This window comes from Hyaena hyaena, unplaced genomic scaffold (assembly GCF_003009895.1).
Source record: "Hyaena hyaena isolate Hyena2069 unplaced genomic scaffold, ASM300989v1 scaffold_36, whole genome shotgun sequence".
In the NCBI taxonomy this organism is placed as follows: Eukaryota; Metazoa; Chordata; class Mammalia; order Carnivora; family Hyaenidae; genus Hyaena; species Hyaena hyaena.
Window position 1 is genome coordinate 603,328 of NW_024080668.1, and position 24,677 is coordinate 628,004.

At 39.3% G+C, this 24,677-nt stretch overlaps 1 protein-coding gene across 1 annotated transcript in view; it reads left to right on the forward strand.

The window, feature by feature from the left end:
- The window catches only part of DDX10 (DEAD-box helicase 10), a 294,804-nt gene that overhangs the window by 157,226 nt on the left and 112,901 nt on the right, over positions 1-24,677 (forward strand). Inside the window, exons 14-16 of the mRNA XM_039229231.1 lie at positions 32-151; positions 3,638-3,805; positions 17,517-17,573. Coding sequence (XP_039085162.1) covers positions 32-151; positions 3,638-3,805; positions 17,517-17,573 — 345 coding nt within the window. The remainder of the gene's footprint in view (positions 1-31; positions 152-3,637; positions 3,806-17,516; positions 17,574-24,677) is intronic.

Below are 24,677 nucleotides of genomic sequence, written 5' to 3' on the forward strand. Positions count from 1 at the left end.
AATCATTTGTTTTTTGTATATTTTTACACAGAAGAAAGAACCTTCTAAATCCAACGTCAAGAAAAAAGTGACCAAGGTCGCAGAAGCAAAAAAAGTAATGAAGAGAAATTTTAAAGTGAATAAGAAGATAACATTTACTGAGGAAGGGGAGGTAAGATTCTTTATTTTTTTTTTAATGTTTATTTATTTAAGGGGGGGAAGGGGCAGAGAGAGAGGGAGACACAGAATCTGAAGCAGGGTCTGAGCTGTCAACGCAGAACCCTATGTGGGCCTCAAACTCACGAACTGTGAGATCATGACCTGAGCCGAAGTCCGATGCTCAACCAACCAAACCATCCAGGCGCCCCGGGGAGGTAGGATTCTTAAATGCTTCATTTCTGAGGTACCTTCCACTTAGTATAAAGAGTTTGACACTTATACTGACTTAACATTCATTAAGCGAAAGAAAATGTTTCATTTTCTTTTTTTTAATGGTTATTTATTTTTGAGAGAGAAAGAGAGCGCAAGCATGAGTGGGGGAGGGGCAGACAGAGAGGGAGACACAGAATCTGAAGCAGGCTCCAGGCTCCAAGCTGTCAGCACAGAGCCTGATGTGGGGCTCGAACCCATGGACCATGAGATTATTACCTGAGCCACCCAGGTGCCCCAGAAAATGTTTCTTTAAAGCATGCTAGGCAGTTCCTCAGACTGTTGTCTCAGACATTTCGTCAGTTGCCATCTGTAGGCAGGAAGGCCTTACTGACCGTAAACTGGGATACTTGTTGGTGCTAATGATGCAGAGTTGGTTTTGAACTTTCTAAATTCCTTTTTTACAGATTAGACTTTCCTGTCACGGTACCTGTCAGCATGTTCTGTGGGAACAAAAGCAAGAATCATAACACAACCGCTTGCCACAGCTTCTTTTTCTGGGCTCTCAAAAGTCTCTGAGTTGCGGTTCCTCAGTCTAGATGCTGTATTGGCATGTTTCTTACTGGGCTGGCTTTGAGGGCATTTTCTCAAATGCGGGTGCTTGACTCTCGTGTCACCAGTACCTTGGTCTTCTTTCACCATTACTCTCAGAGTCAGAAAGATTGCTCGTGAAAAGTCACTCTGTCACATAACTATGTTTTTAAAGAGGAAAGAAATGTGGAAAGTCCGTGACTGACATAAGGTGTAATGTTGGGGGGCGGCTACAGCGGGGTCTCACTCTTGTCACCCCCCTCCCCCAGGTTTCCCATGCGTCCTGGTAGAGTGCGCAGCATCCCATGCCCCTGTCCTCTCCTCTCTTCGTCTTCCTCTGTTTTCCTCACAGCACCTGGGGGGCTTGACATCTCTACGTGGTTATCGTCCTTTTCTTCCACTCTAGTGGAATGAGGGCGGCCCCCCGAGGGAGTGTGATGACTTTGCTCACTACTCCATCCCCAGCACTGAGAATGGGGTCCAGCATGTATTTAGCCCGGAAGTTTTTGAATGGATGAACTGTTCTCTGATATCCCAGTAAAATAATGGGCTTTTAAAATGCTGTCATGTATCAGGTATTTCATTATCATTAATACAGGTGCTATGTAAACAGGCTGTATACACTGGAGTATTTTTTTTTTTAAGTTTATATATTTATTTTGAGAGGAAGGGGGGAGAGAGAGAGAGCGAGAGAGAGCGAGGGAGCGAGGGAGCCACAAAGTTGGGGGCAGGGGGAAGAGGCAGAGAGAGAGAGAGAGAGAGAGAGAGAGAGAGAGAGAATATCCCAAGCAGGCTCCACACTGTCAGCACAGAGCTCAATGTGGGGCTTGAACTCACAAACTATGAGATCATAACCTGAGCTGAAATCAAGCTTAACTGACTGAGCCCCCCAGATGCCCAGAGTATGTTTTAACAGTGGAGATAACAGATTTGGGTGTTACTTTGGGGAAGGGAGCTTGGGGCCACACCCCAGATTTGCACTGAGAACATGGAGTAAAGCGGTATGAATCACATGAAGAAAGTGCAGTTGTTGGAAGTTGCAGACGAAGCCTATAGAATTGATAAGTAATGGATCTTTATAAAATTACTAAAAAGAGGTCAGCCCCTGACCTCTGGTGGGCTAAACCAGACTATAGTTGTGTTACATCAGATGCTTACCGTAAAGTAAGATTAGTGCTGTTCCCATAATGAGGGTCCTCTTTGTGCTTGTAAGCTTAACTGCACAGAGTATTTTGCTCCAAGATGGGTATAAGTCTTTAGCTGTAAAATGTTGCAGGGTAAACTTCTTGCTGATAGGAGCCCCATATAGCTTTGAGCCATATTGAAACTTCTGCTCTAAAATTCTGAAAGAACTTTACATAAGCTTCTTTCACAGGGTCATGAAGCAGGGGAGTCGGGCGGTGGAGGCCACGCCTGCTCCCTCTCACTCCTTCCGCAGTGTCCTTGGCTGCCGGCACGGCTGCTCAGGCGGTGACATTCATGACCCTCAGTCCCTGCCCCAGGAATCAGCTGTGCTGGGTGGTAACAGCAGTGAGAGGAGGTGGGTACCCGTGACTCCCAGGCCCACAGCTTCTCTGCACGTTCACGAGCAGCCTTTCAAAACAGCGGCAGCTACCGCAATCCACCGGCAACCGGTTACTGGTTCAAATAAGAGAATAGGTTTTGTCTGAATTGTCTTGAGTTTTACAGTGTTAGACCTGGAAGGTTATTGAGTCAAATAGACCTTTTGTTATTTTCCAGACAAGGCCCAGGAATGAATGAATTTATTCAGGATTCTGCAGTAGGCCTAGCAGAAAAGCTGGGACATTAAGCCAGGTCCCCTGACTCCAGATCACTGCCCTGATTTCTTTGTTACCTTGTTCCTAACCATAAACTGTGTGGAAATTGCGTAGATTTGAGCCAGCACCTGAAATCTAATTTTCTTTAATGCTTAGTTATTTTAGTCTTTATGTGTAGTACTGGGTGATAGGTGATTTATTGATCAGTTCTGAGCATGTGATAATGTGCCAGAAACTGTGCTGGCTCTGAGAATACACAAACAAGATAGATGACTGCCTTCCAGGGGTTAAATTTAGTCAGAAGCACAGGGAAGTAAAAACTCCATAGGATGGTGAGAGGAGTGATGGACGTGTCACGGTCGCTGGTGGAGATAATTTGGAACAGAGCTGGTGGAGCACAGCAGACTGAGAACACTGTTTGAGATGATGTTGAAGCGACTCCCTTCTCCAAAGTATTTCATGACATTTTCCTTTAATCCTGCTATCACTGAATGATGGCAGCGTTACTTTATCCTGACCGGGACAGTCTTTTCTGGGGTTTGCTCACTTACATTGTCAAGTTTGTTAGGAAGCTTAAAAAATACAGGTTGTGGGGCATCTGGGTGGCTCAGTCTGTTGAGCATCAAACTTGGGCCTAGGTCATGATATTGCAGTTGGTGCGGTCGAGCCCCACATTCAGCTCTGCGCTGACAGCTCAGAGCCTGGAGCCTGCTTCAGATTCTGTGTCTCCCTCTCTTTGCCCCTCCCATGCTCATGCTTTGCCTCTCTCTCTACCAAAAATAAAAAAAACATTAAAAAAAAATACAGGTCGTAAGGCAGAAAGTGGGAAAACACACCATTTCACAATCATTGTACAAATGATTTTGTGTTCATGTTCCCTGTTTCGTGTGCTTACGCCTGACCCTTTTTCCTGCCTGCAGTCAGTCCAGCAGTGGCCACAGATGCAGAAGTCTGTCTCCAAAGCTGCCGAGGAGGAGGAGGAGGACAGTGCTGGGGGCATCAACCTAGGTAAAGCAAAGGAGAGGCTTCAAGAAGAGGACAAATTTGACAAAGAAGAATACAGGAAGAAGATCAGGGCAAAGCACCGGGTAAGCTTTCTATCTTGGATTGATACTGGGTGACATTTACTGTGTCCCTAAATATATCTAGACATTCATTAGGTGTTCGTCAGTAACCACATTACTTTCCTCTTTGCTTTCTCTAATGGCGTCTTTTTCTGTGGGTATTTTGTCATCTTACGTAGTCTCTTTTTCTTGCTTTTGCTGGTGGGATCTTTGTGGAGTGACTGATTTCTGAGAACGTTGCCCACATCTGCTTTTGGTTGAGGTTACCCAAATAATGTTAGTGATTTCTTTTTAATCAAACTTTTGATTTTGAGATTATTATAGTTTTCCCATGTAGTTGTAAGAAGTAATACACTCTATTACTGTCTCATACCATGTGCTTCATTTCTATAATTTTTGCCATTTCAGGAATGTTACATAACTAAAGCATTGTAATGTGTATGTAGCTTTTTGAGATTTGCATTTTACACTGAGCATAATTCTGTGTAGATTCACTGAGGTTGTTGTGTTTATCAGTACCTGGTAAGGAGGTACCACAGACTGGTCACCATTTACCTGTTTATGTCACATTAATGTTTTCAGCTTCAACTTTATAGTTGAGTTTCTTCCCACAGCAGTTAGTTGATAATGCATGGAAGACTTACTTAGTGTATTAAAAAAAAAAAAAAAAAGAAAGAAAGAGGAAGGAAGAAAGAAAGAAAGAAAGAAAGAAAGAAAGAAAGAAAGAAAGAAAGAAAGAAAGAAAGAAAGAAACCTTATAAAGAGAGCATGTTACGGCCTGTGCACTGTTAGCCTTACACTTGACCATTTTCTGTTATCTTTGAAACGGGCTACTTCATTCCAGTCACTCAGCGATATTAGTGCCTTTTCATACTACTTAATTCCCATAAAAGTGGGTATTTTGCTAAATAAATTACTTAGTTAATAAATTAAGATGGATTTACATTTTTAAGGATGTTTCTCTAGAATGCCCTTGAGACACTGAATGATTTCAGGGGAACACAGCATCATGGCTAAGGCTCCCTGCTGTAATATGGACTTCTGGGTTAAGAAACTCGTAGGCCTTTGGAGGTGGACATCATTAACTACACCCTGAGAAGGGTTTTTCTGGTTTTTGACTCCTGTTTGACCTCATAACAATTCTGTGGCTCAGTAAACTTTTTTTTTTTTTTTTTTTTCAAATAGTTTATTGTCAAATTAGTTTCTACATAACACTCAGTGCTCATCCCCAAAGTGCCCTCCTCCATGCCCATCCCCCCCTCCCCCCCACATCCATCAGTCCTCAGTTTTTGTCAGCATTCAAGAGTCTCTCATGGTTTGCCTCTCTCCCTTTCCCCCACCATTTCTGCCCTTCTTCTCCCGCTTGTTCCTCCGTCAAGTTCCTCCTAATCCTCCTATACGTGCAAACATATGATATTTGTCCTTCTCTGCCTGACTTATTTCGCTCAGCATAACACCCTCAAGGTCCATCCATGTTGCTACACATGGCCAGATTTCATTGTTTCTCATTGCCATGTAGTATTCCATGGTATAGATAAACCACATCTTCTTGATCCATTCATCTGTTGATGGACACTTAGGCTCTTTCCATGTTTTAGCTATTGTGGAGAGTGCTGCTATGAACATTGGGGTACATGTGCTCCTATGCCTCAGCATTTCTGTATCCCTTGGGTAAATTCCTAGCAGTGCTATTGCTGGGTCATAAGGGAGTTCTATTGTTAGTTTCCTGAGGAACCTCCACACTGTTTTCCAGAGGGGCTGTACCAGTTTACATTCCCACCAACAGTGTAGGAGGGTGCCCGTTTCTCCACATCCTCGCCAGCATCTAGAGTTCTCTGATTTGCTCATTTTAGCCACTCTGACTGGCGTGAGGTGGTATCTCAGTGTGGTTTTGATTTGTATTTCCCTGATGAGGAGGGATGCTGAGCATCGTTTCATGTGTCTGTTGGCCATCTGGATGTCCTCTTTGGAGAAGTGTCTGTTCATGTCTTCTGCCCATTTCTTCACTGGGTTGTTTGTTTTTCGGGCGTGTAGTTTGGTGAGTTCCTTATAGATTCTGGATATTAACCCTTTATCTGATATGTCATTTGCAACTATCTTTTCCCATTCCGTTGGTTGCCTATTAATTTTCTGGGTTGTTTCCTTGGCTGTGCAGAAGCTTTTAATCTTGATGAGGTCCCAACAGTTTATTTTTGCTCTTGATTCCCTTGCTTTTGGGGATGTGTCAAGTAAGAAGTTGCTGCGGTGGAGGTCAAGGAGGTTGTTTCCTGCTTTCTCCTCTAGGGTGTTGATAGTTTCCTGTCTCACGTTCAGGTCCTTTATCCATTTTGAGTTGATTTTTGTGCATGGTGTGAGAAAATGATCTAGTTTCATTCTTCTGCATGTTGCTGTCCAGTTCTCCCAACACCATCTGTTAAAAAGGCTGTCTTTTTTCCATTGGATATTCTTTCCTGCTTTGTCAAAGATCAGTTGGCTGTATACTTTTGGGTCCACTTCTGAGTTCTCAATTCTGTTCCATTGGTCTATGTGTCTGTTTTTGTGCCAATACCATACTGTCTTGAGGATGACAGCTTTGTAGTAGAGGCTGAAGTCTGGGATGGTGATACCTCCCGTTTTGGTTTTATTTTTCAGTATTACTTTGGCTATTCGGGGTCTTTTGTGGTTCCATACAAATTTTTGGATAGTTTGTTCTAGTTTTGAGAAGTATGCTGGTGCAATTTTGATTGGAATTGCATTGAATGTGTAGAGTGCTTTAGGTAGTAATGACATCTTAACTATATTTATTCTTCCTATCCATGAGCATGGAATGTTTTTCCATTTCTTTGTGTCTTCTTCAATTTCCTTCATAAGTTTTCTATAGTTTTCATCATACAGATCTCTTGTATCCTTGGTTAGGTTTATTCCGAGGTATTTTATGGTTTTTTGTGCAATTGTGAATGGGATCAGTTTCTTGATTTCTCTTTCTGTTGCTTCATTATTGGTGTATAAAAATGCAACCGATTTCTGTACGTTGATTTTGTACCCTGCAACTTGGCTGAATTCTTGGATCAGTTCTAGTAGGCTTCTGGTCAGTAAACTTTTTTGAACGGTGGTTCTCATTCCTTCAAGGTTTGACACCACGTTGCTGTAGCATTTGACGAGTAAGAAAAAGCAGACATTGAAGATAGCTTCAGGGAAATGCATGGTAAAAAATTATCTCAGAAATGTGGGGAACAGATGAACCTCAGATACACTGTTTGCAATTGAGAACATTATCACACAAAAGAAACCTTTCATGCATTGTTGTTTATTACAATACTTTAAATCAAAATTTAGCACTAATTACTATTAAAAATTTTAATAATGTTAAGAATGTCAGCAGCGTGTCACGTTTCTGCTGATAGTTCACTTAGAATACTTATCTGCGGGGGACTGAACTAAAGGACATTTTATCCTTATTTTTATTTTTTTATTAAAACATTTTTAAAATTTATTCATTTTTGAGAGGTGGGGGATGGGTAAAGAGAGAGGGAGATACAGAATCTGAAACAGGCTCTAGGCTCTGAGCTGGCTGTCAGCACAGAGCCCGACACGGGACTCGAACCCATGAACTGTGAGATCGTGACTTGAGCTGAAGTTGGACACTTAACCGACTGAGCCACTCAGGCGTCCCCTATCCTTTATTTTTAAATCTAGCCGTAGGCATTTACATAAAGGAAAGTTTTCCCACTCTTGCCTGTTCTCCTCTCCCCTTCCCTTCCACCCCCTTCCCCCCCCCCCCATGTCTGGAAGTTACTGTATCCAGGTTGTTACTGTATCCAGGTTGTGAAGTATTCTTTCTGAAACCTTTAGAACTTAATTTCAAATGGACTAATTGTGCATTTATTACACAGTGTTTGTGTGTTAGGCTCTATGAGGATAGAATACTTAATATACATGAGTTCCTCTGTCCTTGGGAAGATGATAATTAAACCATAGTTAACTATGGATATTCCATCATTGCAGAAAAGCTTTTTATACCTTTATTTTTTCATTAACATTTTCAAAATGAATAATGTATTCACGTTATTCTAAGATAAAGATCATACAAAAGGTGTTGTTGAGAAATCTTGGTTTTGCTGATGCCCGTCATTCTCATTTAAACCTACCCCTATAGGTAACTATTTTTATTAATGTATCCTGGCCATTTCTTTATGCAAATACAAATAAATATAAATATAGATTCTTATTTTCTCCCTTTGTTACAAGAAAAGTAAGTATACCATATATAGATTGTTCTGTACATTTCGTTTTCACTTACTTTTGTGCTTTTAAATTATTCATTTTCTTTACACCATTGTTAAAAGTAGCTCAGGATTTTTAAACTATACCTGTGTTTATCTGACAACAAGGTTGAACAGAGCAGTCTGGGCTGACACAGCTGTAAGAGAAATCACCAAAACTTCACATACTACTGGTTCCAAAGTCAGTACCTCTAAGTAAAATAGACCGTAGAGCTCTTTAACAGGAAATCATAGCTGCTTATTCTGCACAGAATGGCCGTATTCTGCACATAGGTAACCTGAGGCAGACTTTCCATGTCAGAAGTTGAAAATGTTGTGTAGCCTGGAAAAAGTACAAGGAAATAAAATAGACTTCTCTCTGTTCAACTTGAATGTAAATGCTACCTGAGTCAAGTTTGATGAGTTTCTTGGTGTTTGCCTCTGTAGAAATTGTTACTTATACATATGTTAGTATTTATGTATTAAATTAGAGATTTCATGTTTGAGCACTTTGGATTTAATAAGTTTATTATAAGAGCAGATATAAGACCATGCATGTGCTCAGGTCAGCCCTGTACCAGGCTTCCGTGGACTGCACTTTTGCCTCAAAGACATGGCAAGTTTGAATGTTTGGCTTGTTTGGTGGAAGAGTGTTATAAGGAGAAATTCTTGCCTTTAAGCCCCGAGTCTGGCATTGCCTGGTCTGGTTGAGATGCCCAGTCACCAGTGTACATTGCAGTGTCTTGTTGTGAAGGGGGGAAACGGGGGCTCCTGCCAGACGGTCAGAGGGCCCCTCTCGCTCTGTGTGTATAGAGAGGACATGGGAATAAAAGTCCCCCGTTTTGTTTGGAAAAGGGAATTTTAATTGGTCACCTATCCCTGCTGACAAAAAGATTCCTACCTTGATGATAAGACCTCCTTCTTATTTGCTTATTTTCCAGTGGTCACTAAACTGTTATTTTAGAGATGAAACATTATTAAACCTGCACAGATTATTTTATCTTAATTGCTTTACCTGAACACATTATTGGTTTTGAAATCATATTTTTTCCCCTAATTGAGTATATTACTTACTGTAATGACAGTTCTTAGTTCTTCTAGCATAAGGTTTTACCTTGGGCAAATGTAATTATGTTTCCCTTGAAGTTGTCACTCATGATTTTAATTCTTTGGAAGAATACTGAGAAGAATTGTATGTCCTTAAAGAACACTTGAAATACTAACTTCAGGTCTCGGATAATCTTTACTTCATTAAGGTAGAAAAAGATGAAGAGACTTGACAAAAAATTGAGTAAGGGATGTGCCTAAAAGAATCTTACATGTAGAAAGAAAACTCTACAAAATCTGTATTTTATTATTTATTATTTTAGAGAGTGAGAGAGTGAGTGGGGAAGGGACAGAAGGAGAGAGAGAGAGAGAGAGAATCTGAGGCAGACTCCACACGCAGTGCGGAACTTGACATGGGGCTTGATCCCATGATCCTGGGATCGTGACCTGAGCTGAAATCAAGAGTCTGGACGCTTAACTGACTGAGCTACCCAGGTTCCCCACAAAATCTGTATTTAAAAATATATGTATTTTAATGTTTATTTATTTTTGAGAGAGAGCAGGGGAGGGGCAGAGAGAGAGGGAGGCAGAGGATCTGAAGTGGGCTCCACACTGACAGCACAGAGCCCCATGCAGGGCTCGAACTCATGAACCATGAAGTCAGATGCTCAACCGACTGAGCCACTGAGGCGCCCCTGTATTTTTAAAAATATGTGTCAATTTTAGGGGTTTCCATAAGTTAGGAATGTTCTTTCAGCATGTTCAGAATGTTTCATGATTATTTTCTGGTTTAAAAGGGTAAAACTTAATATATACATGAGTTTTTGTCTTAATGATTCTGCTTGAAAGTAGTTGTTTGCTCCTGCTGTTTACAGTTCACAGCTTAGCCCCCAGTTTTGAACGTGCCCCTAGTACCTGTGGTGTAAGACTCTGCTGTTCATTGTTACCCCTCATGCTGATTCTTGACTCATATTTTCACCTAGCAAACTCTGAAAGCTCTGTAATTTCTACTGTGACTCAAATAAATATCTTCTTTGTCCTGAAGCTTTATAAACTGAGCAACAAGAATTTTAATGAGTTTATAGCACAAATAAAAAGCTGGTGTCCCTGGGAGTAAATTAAGCTTCCTGCTGCGGGAACTCGGAGCTTCCTGCTCTGTGGACGTCAGGGCCCTGTGTAGCTGCTCTGTTTCACTGAGTCGGCAGCCAAGTTTTCTTTGCTGAGTCTTCATTTTTTCTTTCTGAGACCGTTCCAGCCCTCACCTTTTCCTGGCAGCTCATGGGAAGTGGTACGTAATGAGCACTGTTACTCTTTTCTGTGCTGAACCTTTTGAAACCACTCGTCAGAAGTTAGGATTATAGCAGGAGCTATAATTTTTGCATATTAGGCCATTAGTAAACTTGTATATTACAAAGGCAAAACCAGTATATTTGCATGGAAACAGTGTGTTTTCTTGTAATTCAATCAGAACCCTCAAAGGTGGGCTGGGGGGTCACATCAGTGAAAGGGATCTTTATTTGAATGAAGTAAAAATCTGCTTTGTGGTGTGTGTCATCTTAGCTCTGGAAGATAACTTGTATTTAGGCTGATAATATCTGCTAGAGCAGCTGGGTGGAGAGAAGCAATACATCATGAAGTTCTCTGTCATTCCCTGGAAATTTGCTTGAGTGCTTTATTCGTTTTGGATTGTATGTATAGATAACACAGCCGTGTCAGGATAGGGTTGGACTGCTTGCAAAGATGGTGCTACTAGTGTGAACAGTAGAGGTTAGAAAAGAGTTAAAGGGACTTTTTAGAAAGTCTGTTTCATTTTTGTCTTTGTGGACATGGAATTGAGTTGTCATGGAGTCCAGGTATGTAAAACGTAAATGCATATGTCAAGAAGGAGAGGAGCAGTAATGAGGTATCTACAGTGCTGTGCTTCACGTGTGTTACTGAATTAGTGCTAACAGTTAACTTCTGAAATAAGTGAGCTAGCTTCAAATTACAGATGATGAAACAGAGACTTAGAAGGATCAAGAATTTGTCCAAGGCCCCAATAAGTCACAAATGGCAGGCCTGAGACTCTTAACCCCAAGGTCTTTGTCATTCTACTGACCTTGTTTTTAACTATTCAGTTTGTTTGTATTTCCCTTAAACCATCAGGCATTCTCTTAAACAGCTAACTCTGAAGCAGTGAATGAAAAGGTAAGAACAGGAGTGGAGGGTTTTGAGGAAGGAATGACAAATAATGGAAATTATTCATGGTTCCAGAGCAAGGCCATTGGTGTCAAATACATTAAGGAATAAAGTAAGTGTTGTGGTCAGTAGCTTAGTTTAGGACCCAATACTGTTAATGCCTTTCCTTGAGTGGTCGTTGAATATCTATATAGTCACTAGCACCAGAGTCCATTTTTAAGTAGCCATTAGTCTAAGAGCCTAAGGCATTGTCACAGACTGGTCTGGCTTCGATGACCTTAAAATATTATCAGCGATGTCATCATGAGGATAAGGGACCGAGCATCTGGTGCTTAATTCCAAATTGGACTTCCTGAATAAAGCTTATTCATGCCTACCCCCTCTCCGGTTTCAGTCCTTTCTCCTACCATCACCACAAAGTATATTAAAAAAAAGGAGCCAGCCTGTTACTATGGAGCCTTTATGATTTGGAGGTGTCTGCCTGAGAGGTTTCTGTTTTTATCCCAAAGAGCTTATACCGTTTTGTGATATTCAGTTCAGCAGCCTGATATATGGGTCCTCCTTCCTATTCAGCATCCAAAATAAGATATTTAAATACTCAAAACTGCATAGATCTTATCAACTGTGTGGCAAGTCTTTGAGCTGTTTATCATGTCTAGTTTTTATTGTTAAAGTGAGATCATGGGTCTCCTTTTCTGATATGAGCATTTAATACCATAAATATCTGAGGCAGCTGAGTGGCTCAGTTGATTGAGTGTTGGACTTCGGCTCAGGTCATGATCTCACGTTTTGTGGGTTTGACCCCCCATGTTGGGCTCTGGGCTAACAGCCCAGAGCCTGGAGCCTGCTTCAGATTCTGTGTATGTGTCTCTCTATCTGCCCCTCCCCTGCTCATGCTCATGCCCTGTCTCTCAAAAATAAATAAACATAAAAAAATAAATAAACATAAAAAGTTTTTAAAAAATACTGTAAATATTCTTCTAAGCATGGCTTCAGCTGCGTCCAGTGGCGTGTTGGACTTGGCTTACACTGGCATACAGGAACTGATTATAGCATCTCTTCCCAACTCCATTTTCTGTGCTGTCAACTATGATAGATATATTTATATCATGGAAATTGGCGAATATTACAAATAAGTTATTTTTTTGCCACAAAGCTGGTTAATAAACATTTACCATTACACCGTTAAAAAAAAAAAATAAAATAAAGTGAGATCATGGGATTTTTTTTTTTGAAACACCGAATTTGAGAGGTGGAGTGGTGGTTGTTAGATTGATGGTTAGTGGCTGGAGATTGTGGTTAAGGAACATGGGCCGAGCTTGATGCTGATGTAATCAAGAGGTTTGACAAGGCCAGGCCATAGACTGCAAAGACCAGGGGGAACTAGACTGTTTTGCCAGCCCTTAGAAGCCTACCTTGGGGCCTGGGACATAGTAGCTCAGCAGATGTTTCCAGATATACTTATTTTTCTCCCTGTCTTCATATCCTTTTTGGAGTTGGTACAGATTTATATACAGAAGAGGGAACAGATCCAAGAACCTTGCTTTGTTCAGAGTCCCTGAGAAGGAGTTAGGTTAACTGGGATTTTGTTGTTGGAGGGCAGGGGGTGTCTTCAGGGCCAAAAATCTTTGTAATCATTCTTTTACTCACTTTTGTTGAGCCAGTTTTCTTTCCTGAAAAAGAGGTTGATGTAATTCTGAAATAAGGATAGATGTCTCCTGCTGTTCTCTGTGACAGCTGGGAAATCAGTTCCTTACCAGACTGACACAGTTGCCTGATATTCATTCAAATAGCTTATACTTCCCCCAGCTCCTGAGTTGTATTTCCAAATCTATGAATTTCCAAGATTGCTATAGAATGAAATGATTTAAATACATAGTCCTGACTGTTGGTGAAATTCATACTTCATGGTATTTGCTTTTCTGGAAGCTAAGGACCTATTGTTTGTGAGAAGCCAAAAGAAGTATAATAATATCTATAAAGGGAGTATTTTGTACCTTGAAATGTGATTTTTCTGTTTTCCTATCCCTTGTGTCTTTGGTTTCTATTATTGAATTTCATGCTCTTCTTACATTTAATCATTTGTAGCATGGTAGGACTAAAGATAAAATGTTGCCTTCTTTTTGTGTGGCATAAAATAGCTTTTGCTACCAATATGTCCTCAAAAATGAAATAGGAAAATAAAGGATGTAAAGTATTTGAACCACATAAAATTAAGGGAGGAGAAGAACTTCAACTGCTCAGTCTAATAAAATTTAATTACATTTGCCCCCACAAGTCATTGTACTCCAACCTTTATCTTTCTCGCTTGTCATTTTTAACATCTATAATTCATATGTATATATTTAAAAAATTATTTCCTGCCTTAGTAAAGGGAGAAATGTACTTTCTTCTTATATCCATTTCCCAAATTTTGGGATAAATTCTATATTCTGTTTTTCTCTTCTGTTTGAAGACCGATGTTTACTCCTGCCTCTTTTCAGATAGAGTGCTAACAGCTTTTTAATTTAAGAAAGAAAAGTTTTCTAATTTCCTTATGTTTCACTGAATGTTGAAAGTTGTTTTTATTTATACTTAAGCTCCATGTCCTGCTCATGTTCACTCCCTATTTTAAGGTTTTGGATATCCTTCATGCATCTGGGACTTGTGGTAGAAATCTTACAAGTAAAAATTAGCTCATTTGTGTATACATGTGAATTCTAATAGCCAGTTAAAATTTGAAATTTATACTGTCCTTCCTTGACTATAATAAAGTAATACTGGAGTTCCATAGCAGTGGAAAACTATCAATATATTTTTTTTCTGCTAGGATTAAAATGACTAGATAAAAAGGCCCAGAGAGGAGCTTATGTTTACTTGAATAGAAAGGGTTTTTCCAGTGTGAACATATTGAGGCTATTGTTTGGAACTTTGAAGTGCCATTTTCAAATCCTCTAATGCGTTGGGAGAAGGCCAGTTATGGAATAATTACAACAAAAATTTGTGTGACTGTTAAATGTGGTTAATTATCTTTTTTCCCCCCTTCTGCACAGAAAACTGGCGAAAATTAATTAGATAATGCCCACAAAATGCTATCAGGCTGAAAAGACCCATACGGTAGCAGACCATTATTAATGAAAGGAAATGGAATATTTCTCAAACATGTTGATAGGACAAAAACACTGTGCATTCACAAATCAAGTACGCTTTCTAATGGAGAGGAGAGTGGGGAGAGGTGTACTGGGGTTGAAGGAGGGGAGAGGAAAGAAGTGTGTTTGGGTTGAGGGAAGGCTGTGCTGCAGTTGAGGCAGTGAGAATATTGGCTCCTTAGACCCAGGTCTCAGCTCCGTCATTGACTGGCTGCCTGCGTGATCCCAGGTCAAAACTTTGGTTCAGTTTTTTTCATTTATAAAATGGGAAGAATAGTACTTGCAAAGTTTTGTTAAATAGTTTTAAAAATGTATGTAAAATGCCTAGTATATTGCTGTTTCATTCGAAGCTATTACTGTTCGTGAGAAATACAGTAGTCATAATGATGTGTTAGTGGACAGATATTTTTGCAAAAGTTCAGTTTCATCACTCTAGTTATTTGATGTTTGACACACCTGTGTTTTGTGTACCTTTAGTTTTAAAATAAGTTTAAGCAGCACAGCACTTGAAAGTCACTGTGACCTTTCAGAACAACATAAAATACTGCTCTGCTAAGTTCTACTTTCCAAAACACGAAAACTTCTTTTTGTAGGACATAGAATACTGAAGCATCAGAGAGAAAAGAGATATCACAAATACATACATCCACAAACTAAAGCCAGCTCTCAAATTGTTGTAAATTATTTTCTTTAGTATTGTTTTGCTATTTTCATCTATGTTGTAAGCCTGCTAATGCTTAATGCTCATAGAAAATCAATAAATGATGGAAACTGGTACGAAAATGTGGATGCAAATGTGGAGAAACTGCTGCCATCCATTAACTTTTCTTCCCCCCCACAGACAAAGAAAGCATTGGGATTATTTTATCGTAGTGGCAGAACAACTGTCATGAGCCTGTTGGAGAACCTGGTCAGCAATAGAACGGGGTGATAACACTTGCATTAATTGTCAGCTTGTTAAAATAATATCAAGTATTATTTTCTTCTCTTATCAAAGTGTCATCTGTTAAAAGTGTCCAAACCTTGACATTTTAATTTTTATTAGAGCATACTGGGAAAAAGCACTAGACTTGGCATACAAAGACCCAGGTTTGAGAGCAGTCTCGGTCACTTAGAGAGCTTTGCACAGTGAACAAGTCTGGTTTTGAGTTCTTGCTCCTTTATCTTTCCTTTTCCTCTGACCTTGGTCCTGGAACTTACAAGTAGTCTTTAGAATGTTCCTCTGTATAATTGCACATTGTTCTAAGTTTTACCCTCCCTCTTAGTTGTATGTTTTATTTGGAAATCAGAGTAGTACCCATTTTCTCCAAAACTGGTTTAGAGAAAAAGTAATAAAAGAAAGGAATAATTTAACATTATGCATTATTTAGAGGTGTGACACATTTCACAGTTGCCATTTGAATGTTAATTTTTATTAGTTTCTCTTAGAATTTAGCTTCCCTACTGTGAAATTCGAAGCTCTAGAAACTGAATCTCTGAACTCTATGGACTCCTTTCCTCTTTGCATTAATTATTGTTTAATCCCCTCTGAGATTTTTTTTTTAAATTATTTTTTCATGTTTATTTATTTATTTGACAGCGTGAGCAGGGGGGGGGCAGAGAATCCCAAGCAGGCTCCAGGCGCTGAGCTGTCAGCACAGAGCCTGATGCAGGGCCTGAACCTATGAACTGTGAGATCATGACCTAAGCTGAAGTCAGCCACCTAGCCAACTGAGCCACCCAGGCACCCCCCCATCTGAGATTTTCAACATTTGTGTTCTCATTTTGTCATAAAGGAGACTGTAAACCTAGATCAGGTGGATGGTAACAATTGGCTGTCCTTCTCGAAGCTGGGAGCAGTGGGACAGCTTCTGATCTGTCTTCAGAATGTGTGTTAGGATTGACTTTTGGATCTGGAGAAAACCAGAGGTGTCAAACATAATGGGAATGGTAGAGTACCCAGGTTTAGAAAACTTGTTCATTCTCACATTAATCAGTGTTATAATAGTGAATCATGGTTGCAGTTACATATTACTTCATGAAAAGGAAATTGTTTTTTGTTTACTTAGTTTTTATAGTGACCTAACAGTTCATTGAAATTTTTAAAAATATAAATTGTTAGCTATGGACTTTGGATTGAGACTAGCCTTTTTATTATTCTAAACACTTTGTTTTTGAAGAGAAAAAGTGGTTTTTTTTTTTTTTTTTTGGTTTAAAAGAAAATTATTTTGAACTTTAGGTTGTTTTGTTTTGAATTTTAATATTGTACATACTAATTTTTCCTAACTTTAAAAAATGTCAGTGTTGCATTTTCTGCTTACCTATGATCATTGGAAAACTAATGGAGCAATTATAAAACAATATAATAAAATAACATGCTTTGTAAGAATGAATTTCCATTGTTATCTGTTTGAGAAAATGTCACTTTTCTAAGAATAGATTTCATATCCTTATAGATTTTGCTTTAGATAGAAGAAAAGGGAAATATCATTAATGCTTTTTTTTTTTTTTTTTTTTACTGTTTGTTCTAATAGCTGACATTGATTGTGTACTAGTTATACATTGGACATTGTGCTGAGCATTTATGTATAGTATTTTATGTCATTCTTAAACCAGTTTTATTAAATGTCTATTCATGTTATCTTCATGTTTCATGAGAAAATGAGAGTTACAAAATACAAATAAGTTATCCCAAATTGCACAGCTAGTAGGTGGTAGAACTGTGATCTGATTCTACATCTGTTTGACATATACTTAATGATTATGATTACTTATGCCAGTCCCATTGAGGACACTCAGTAAGTATTTATTGAAAAATGAATGCCAGGTATCAGTTGGCTTTAAAAGAAGAAGTCAAGGGGCGCCTAGGTGGCTTAGTCGGTTAAGCGTCTGACTTTGGCTTAGGTCATGATCTCGCGGTTCGTGGGTTCGAGCCCTGCGTCGGGCTCTGTGCTGACTGCCAGCTCAGAGCCTGGAGCCTGTTTCAGAGTCTGTGACTCCCTCTCTCTCTGACCCTCCCCTGCTCACGCTCTCTCTCTCTCTCTCTCCTAGAAATAAATAAAACATTAAAAAAAAATAAAAGAAAAAGTCAAGAATGTGTAGTCTGATTTACATGTAATAAACCGAAGTTTATATGCTGCTAATCCCCCCCTTTTCTTGTAGGAAAAAAGACTGAAGGAAAGGGAAGCCAGAAGAGAAGCCAGTAAGAGACAAGTAAAGGTAAGGATTGATATTTTTTTTATGAGAAAAATGTTGGTAACATTGAATGGGACTTAAATATTCTGCTTGTCCATATGCATTTTTATATTTATTTATATATCATGACATGCAAATTGGCTATAGTCCATGTGTGCCTGTCATTTCCTTTCTCCCGTTCATTTCTTTCCTCTGTGATGCAGGATGAAAAAATGCATAAGATAATTTGTTTACTGGCCTTTGCTCTACCCCTCTTGCCACCTTTTCCCATTCTTTTTTTGTGCCTATTAGATACGGGAGATGGTTGGCTTTGTGGACCAAGCTTGGCAGGATTTTAAACTCTGTCATCTTTCAACCAGGCAGACAGCTGTGTGGACCCAGCTTCATAGCAGATAACTCTGAAAGCACTAGTTGCTTCAGTTCCACTCCTCGAAACTAGGGATAGCACTCTGTATCGTGCCCCTCTAGTATATCCTGGAAACAAACAGCACAGTATTACTTATGCGTGTACAGTTGTGAACCCTGTCCATGTGCACCTGTAGGTTTTATCTGATATGTTGGACACTGAGAATGGTTTGGATTCTACGTTCTGAGTTCCAACGATTTCCTAGAACCAGGACCCAGTAACGTATGTCATTTCTCATGCCGTATCTCACTGTGCTATGCCTTACTAGCCGTGATTTCTTCTTGGCATTTGGCAAAGATCTGACTCCCTTGAGTAAGCCCATAATATTCTTTGTCATTTTTTCCATGCTGGCCATAGCACTTAGAGAACAAGTCAGAGATGATAACTCATTTTATAGTTCTGAAGTGGGAAGCAATTACTCTGCAGCATAAGATGAAAAGAGTATTTATATTCGGTATTAAATATCACTCTGTCTTCAGACAGGCCCGAAAACGAGAGCCACCGTGTGTGTGGCCTGACTGTGAAATCAAGTGATGGATTCTGCGTATGTTTTTAAAATGCAGACGTGAACTGTCACAGCATAGAAATTACATCTTAGGGCCTGTCGTGGGAAAATTTTAAATTGAAGAAGAAAACTTTTGATATTTATGAATATTGCATGTTCAGCATAAAACTAAACTTCCTTTATTTCACTAAGAAACTCTCATTTCTGCATATAAAATTATGAAATGAAAGATGTAATCTGGAGCCAAAAGAAAACTTGGTTACTGTATTTCCTTTGTGTGGACTCACACATATTCATGTATTTTACAAAAAATGGTGTTTTTTTTTTATTGTTGTTGACAATGTGTGCTTCACCTGTTGTAGTGGTTTAAGTCATAAGAAGTTCTCACCCATGAGCATTCCTCTTGTGCCTCCTCTTTTTTTTTTTTTCTGTGAGTTGGTGTGCATATTTGGTTTCAGTACTGTGCCAGCTGGGAAATAAGCATAAAGCTGGCAGTGTTGTTAGTTTGATTTTTCTATTGGGGCGGTTCTTTAAAGTGAACTCCAGCTAAGACCACCCTTCCACTGTCTCCCCTGTAAATGTTCGTCATCTGTTTCCCTGACATCTGACTAGGAATGAGTTTCATTTCAGTCCAACCACTAAGGCTTGTACTAGAAACAAACAGAAGAGGCTCTGCAGCCACTGTGGCTTTGCTGCTCAGCCAGGAGCACTCAGTAGACACAGGCTGTGCTTTACTACCGCTCTGGGTAGTAGAGCTGCCTTGCTTTCACAGCCTCGACTATGCGCTCCAAGGCGGCAGCCATCCCGTAGGAGCGATTCTAGCCGAGGGATGAGGGGCCGTTGGTAGCCAGGACTCCAGCGTTCCAGGAGACAGCAAGGACTGGCAGCCATGGCAGATTCAGATGATTGTTGGGGCCTGGGAGTTAGCTTGGGTGAGCCTTTTTGCGCCCTACTTCTTTTGAGATCAAAGCAGCAGGATGGAGATCCTTGTGGCTTTTTTTGGTGCTCTTTGGAAGCAGAACCAGAAGATCTTATTTGGAGAGACTCTGTAAAAAGGGGTTATGGCCCTACCTTCTATAATGTGTAAGAAGAAATGCCTGGTGTGAATTAGTAGGTTCCCTTATTGTCTTTGTGCATGTGCTTTAAATGATGGAAGATTTAGTTTTAGAATAGATTTTATTCTCTCTTGAGTATGTTTCCCTGTAATCATTTTGTGACTTATGGCTGTGTCTTCTGAGGCCATTGTGGTCGGCTTCAGGCTAGAGCGTCTTTCAATTACCAAACCTACAAGATACCCAGACCGTGCCTTAGTGGTGAGAGGAAGTGGTCTTCTCAGACCTATTGTACCAGGACGTGTAGTGTCACCCAGCCAGGGCTCTGTGAAGAGTCCATGCAGGCTACTGTGTGAGAAAGGGAGGCGCCATGGCACTTTCTGCCTGGTTCTGTGCTCCTCTTGGCACATACCATGGTATATGAGGAGGAACATAGAAGACACAATATTATTATTTTTTTTAACTTGAAAAAAAGTGTTCAAGTGAAATTTAATGGATTTGTCTTTATTTCCTGAAAAAGTGAAAGCTTAATGATGATGTGTGGTTTCAATTATTTCTTTCGACGTAGAAAATATTCCTAGGAACCATAGCTTTAAAGATGGAGTGCAGGGAAACGCAGTTGGAATGGACCTCTCAGCAATCTGATGCAGCTCCTTGTTAAAAGATAGATCTATGGGTTGTCTAGAAAATGTTACGTGCGGTCCAAGAGTAGGAAAGAAACATGAACTTGAAACCATTGAGGTTTTCTGGGAACCCAAAACTTCTTTATTTGGAGTATGGAAGTATTCTGAGTATCAAAACTTTCTTTAGCACAGAGAATATTTGAACTGCCAAATGGACTTTTTACTTTAACTGACAGGATGTGTGTGTTCTTATAACTTAGAAAATTTTAAGCTAAGAGATTAAAAAAAAATAGTCGTAGCAGTGATCAGTAGACCACATTTCTTTTGAGGAAGGTTCCATAATCCTGCAAATGCAGCTAGCTTCCCTCCTGTTACTTTGATGGTCACAAGTGCTTGTACCAACCTCGAATGTCTGCAATGATTTTGCAGATAACGTAAAGAAAAGAACAACAGTGCTGAAACTAGAAGAAATAGATCCCCCGAAATATCTTTGTGCTATGCTGCTTTTGAAAAGAAAGTAGAATTTATTAAACAGAAGTATGAGGTTGATAAAACTGAACAGTGACCATGAAAAAGAGTAGGAAATAGCTCAGAGGCACTTAAGCAATGGAAAGTTACGTGTTCCTTGAGTATATTACAGATGCTTATAGTTGTAATTTTTTATGTGTAGGTAAAGTTCTATTAAAATAACTAAACTGCCCTTTGTTTTGAGTTTGAAGTTTTATAGTTATAAACTTTAACTTAATTTTCTCTAGTTTTTATTTCCTTTTTTTTTTTTTTTTAACTTTAGTGACCCTGGGATACATTATTTGCTTAACACATAGTAGTCTTAGAAAACAGTGTTTTGGATACTTCAGGTGGTCTCAGTTATTTGAGGATATAGGATGCAAAGAAGTAGGGGTTGTATAACTTCAGAACATGAGCAGACCTGAGAGATCGTCTGGAGTGATCTCCTAATCTATTGGTCTATAATATCTTTTTTTTTTTTTCTAGCCACTGTTAGTTTCATATAGGAAAGCTGCATTTATTCATTTTGGTAGAACATTTTATTGTTTTTGCTTTGGATTGTCTTTTTATTTATAAAATAATAATGATGATTTTTAAGAATCATCATCACTCAACAGAGTAAAAACCCTCCATCAGTCCTTCAAAATCTTTTTGGACTTCTCTTGGTTTTTGACATTTAAGAGTGCGGCCTCCACTGATCTGCTCCAGTAACTTGAGTTTTAAATAGTACACTGAGTAGCCTCGGTGTCTGTTGGAGGTATGGGGGCAGGACTCTGGACCACCATTTTGACTTCAATAGGAGCAGCTCCATGTTTTTCTTCATATATACTAAGCTTTTGTTTGAAATAAGGGTTCTACTTAAATACATACATATGTTTTAACAGGACTCAAATAAATTAAGGCAAGTAAATGACTTACCCCTGTCACTGGCTTTCTTGATGGCAGAAATAGTATGTGTACTCAGGCTCTCTGGATCCTATTGCTGTTACTGCCCCATGCTGCTTCAGTATGTTACTCTTTACCCCTTTATTTTATATAGTTTTTCTTTAAAACAAACCTGATTTATGTATGTGGGCTAACAGCTGTTCATAGAAAATGACTAGTAGCAAATCCGATGAGTTAAAGTAGACCTCTCAACTGACACTAGAAAGTGGGCTATGGGGTGCCTGGGTGGCTCAGTTAGTTAAGCATCCAACTTCGGCTCAGGTCATGATCTCATGGTTCGTGGGTTTGAGCCCCACTTCAGGCTCCGTGCTGACAGCTAGCTCAGAGCCTGGAGCCTGCTTTGGATTCTTTGTCTCCTTCTTTCTCTGACCCTCTCCTGCTCACGCTGCCTCTCTCTTTCTCTCTCTCTCAGAAATAAATAAAACATTAAAAAAATGTTTTTAAAAAAGAAAGTGGGCTGTGTCCATTGTTGCTGGGTGATGCCTGACATGTCATTTCCCTTTCTGGCTTCTTCTTGCCACATGTAAAATGAAGGATGTATATCACATAGTCACTTCTATTCATGTTTACATTTTGGTGATCCCTGTAATCTTGACCTGAGCTGAGATACTTAACAAAAATATATGCATTGTGCTCAGTGCGGTTCCTAATAGGAATCTGCAGCCTTTCTCAACATTTGTGGATAATTCCTTTGTTTTCTCTTGTGTCTTAAAAGGTTATCTTTCCTTACAGAGCTACCAATACATGTCAGTAAATGGTGGTAATGGTCATTCCTAAGTCATAAGCCTTTGTTTTTGTTCCTTTTTGGCAGTGCTTTATTGACTGACATCAAATTAAAATTTTTCATTTTGGGGAACATTTCTCCACATTCCATGTATTTCATGTAACCCTTCCATCCCTCTACTCTTTTCCTTTTTCTGGTGTTTCATAGTATTGAAATTTTACTGGTTTATTTCTTTGTTTTTAATACAGTTAGGATTTCAAGGGCTCTAGAGAGTCAGTTTATTTTAAACCAAACAACTTTTGATAAAATTAAAAAGATAATTGAAACATAAGTTTGTTTATAGCCCCAGTTCCCAGAGAAAGCAAAGGTCCTCCATGAAAGTAAATTGTTCTCACATTTGAAGGGACTGAACCCTTCTAGGGTGCCCTTTGCTGCCCTGATATAATCACTTATTTAATGGTGCCCTAAATGAGTCATTCTGTTTCTCTGGGCAGACTGCTCAAATAGTACCTTGTTTTAGTGCTATAATAAGACCCATTGTGCTGCCCTTCTACTTTTAAATAAGTAACACTGCGTCTTTTAGATGACATGCTTTTTTCCTGTTAATATCTACCTAAGTGAGCAATGAACACCCATTGAAGTTTAGTTTTTATTGTGATTCTAGTGTTGGTTTGGTTTGCAGGAATATTAATATAATGATTCTGTTCTTTCCTTTTCACTCCCTTCCTTTCCCTCTCTTCCCCAATCCTCCCTACCTTTTCTTACCCTTCTCTCTCCCTCGCTCCCTCCCTCCTTCTCTCTCTCTCTCTCTCTCTCTCTCCCTTTCCTTCCATCCCTCTCCCTCCTCCTTTGTGATAATGAAGAAGAGATTACTAAATTTGAACTGGTAACTGTCTCGAATCACTTAAGAGATGGTTTCAGTGTTCCCTTGTCAGAGAATGTTCTCCAGTCATGAAGATTTAAAGTTAACTATGGGAGAAGGAATACTGCTGGTTATGATCTCTTGCACACGGTGAATATGTGTGTTTTTAGAAGACTCCACTTATGGGTTCTCCCTTTTATGTGGACTTGTCTGACCACCTCAGATAAAATGGACTTCTGCTTTTAAAACTTCCACTCCATTCTCCTGTCTAAAGTGTCCAGTGGTCCATGGCACTTACTTGGCTACATGTCTGTGTGCTCAGCATTAAGGCTCATTCGTGGTGTCCCCATCACAGTGCGTGTTTCATGGTAAGCACTTGAGTGGGAGAGTGAATGGCTTAATGGGATGAGACTTAGAGCTGAGCACAGACTTAACTCTTTTGAAATATTTTTATTGCTATAAAAATATATACAAGCTTCACTATTTTAACCATCTTTAAGTGTACTGCTTGGCATCAGTTACATTCACACTGCTGTGCAACCACCACTACTACCCATTTCCAGAACCTTCTTAGCACGGACGAAAATCTGTGCCCAATAAACACGTACTCTTCATTCCTACCTCCCCACCCTCACCCCAGAAAACAAACCTTTGTAGAGAAGACTCTTCTGTTCATTATTTTTCATGTGAGGAAGTGAAGAGTTTTTATGAATAGGTGATTCTTCCAAGATCTTACAGAAAAATAGCAACAAAACCTGGCTAGACCTCAGATCTCTGGGTGCTTATGTATGTGGTTTTCATTTTCCCTTAAAGTGCCTTCCCTCCAGTTTAACAGTATAGGAAGTAACATAGAGCACTGCATGTAGTTTAGAATTTTATTAGATTTATGTAAAGTGTCACATGTAAAAGTATAACAAAAGGAACTTATTACTATACTTTCAGTCACAATCTCAACCCTTATTAAAGACAGAAACCCAAGTAATATTGAAAGTTTCAGTAGCATTGATGTTAATTTTATCAAATGATTTTTGTAAAGAATATCCCTTCTTTTTCCTGTAGTATACATAGGGATTGTAATAGGAATGTGAGTTTGGGGTACAATTTTTATGGACATTGTAAAGCATAACAGTAATCAGTAGCTGCTGTCATTCATTGCCTGCTATGTTACAAATACTGTGATTAAATACTCTATGTGCATTATTGCTTTAATCTTCACAATAGCACTGTGAGTTAACTAGTATTATTATCTTCATTTTGTAAATGAGGAGGTTGAGGCTTAGGAAGTTTATGCAACTTTCTCAAGATCACATAGCTAGGATAATGGTGGAGCCTAGACTCCTATCTACTTCACAGAACTTCAAAGCCTTTACCTTAAGCATTGGGCCATACTGTCCCCTCATTTCCAAGGCAGTAAAGAGTATTCACATACGATAATCTTAAAAGCTAAAGCAGAAATTGCAAGTAAACAGGTTTTCTCATGAAATTACTCTTGTTATCTACATTA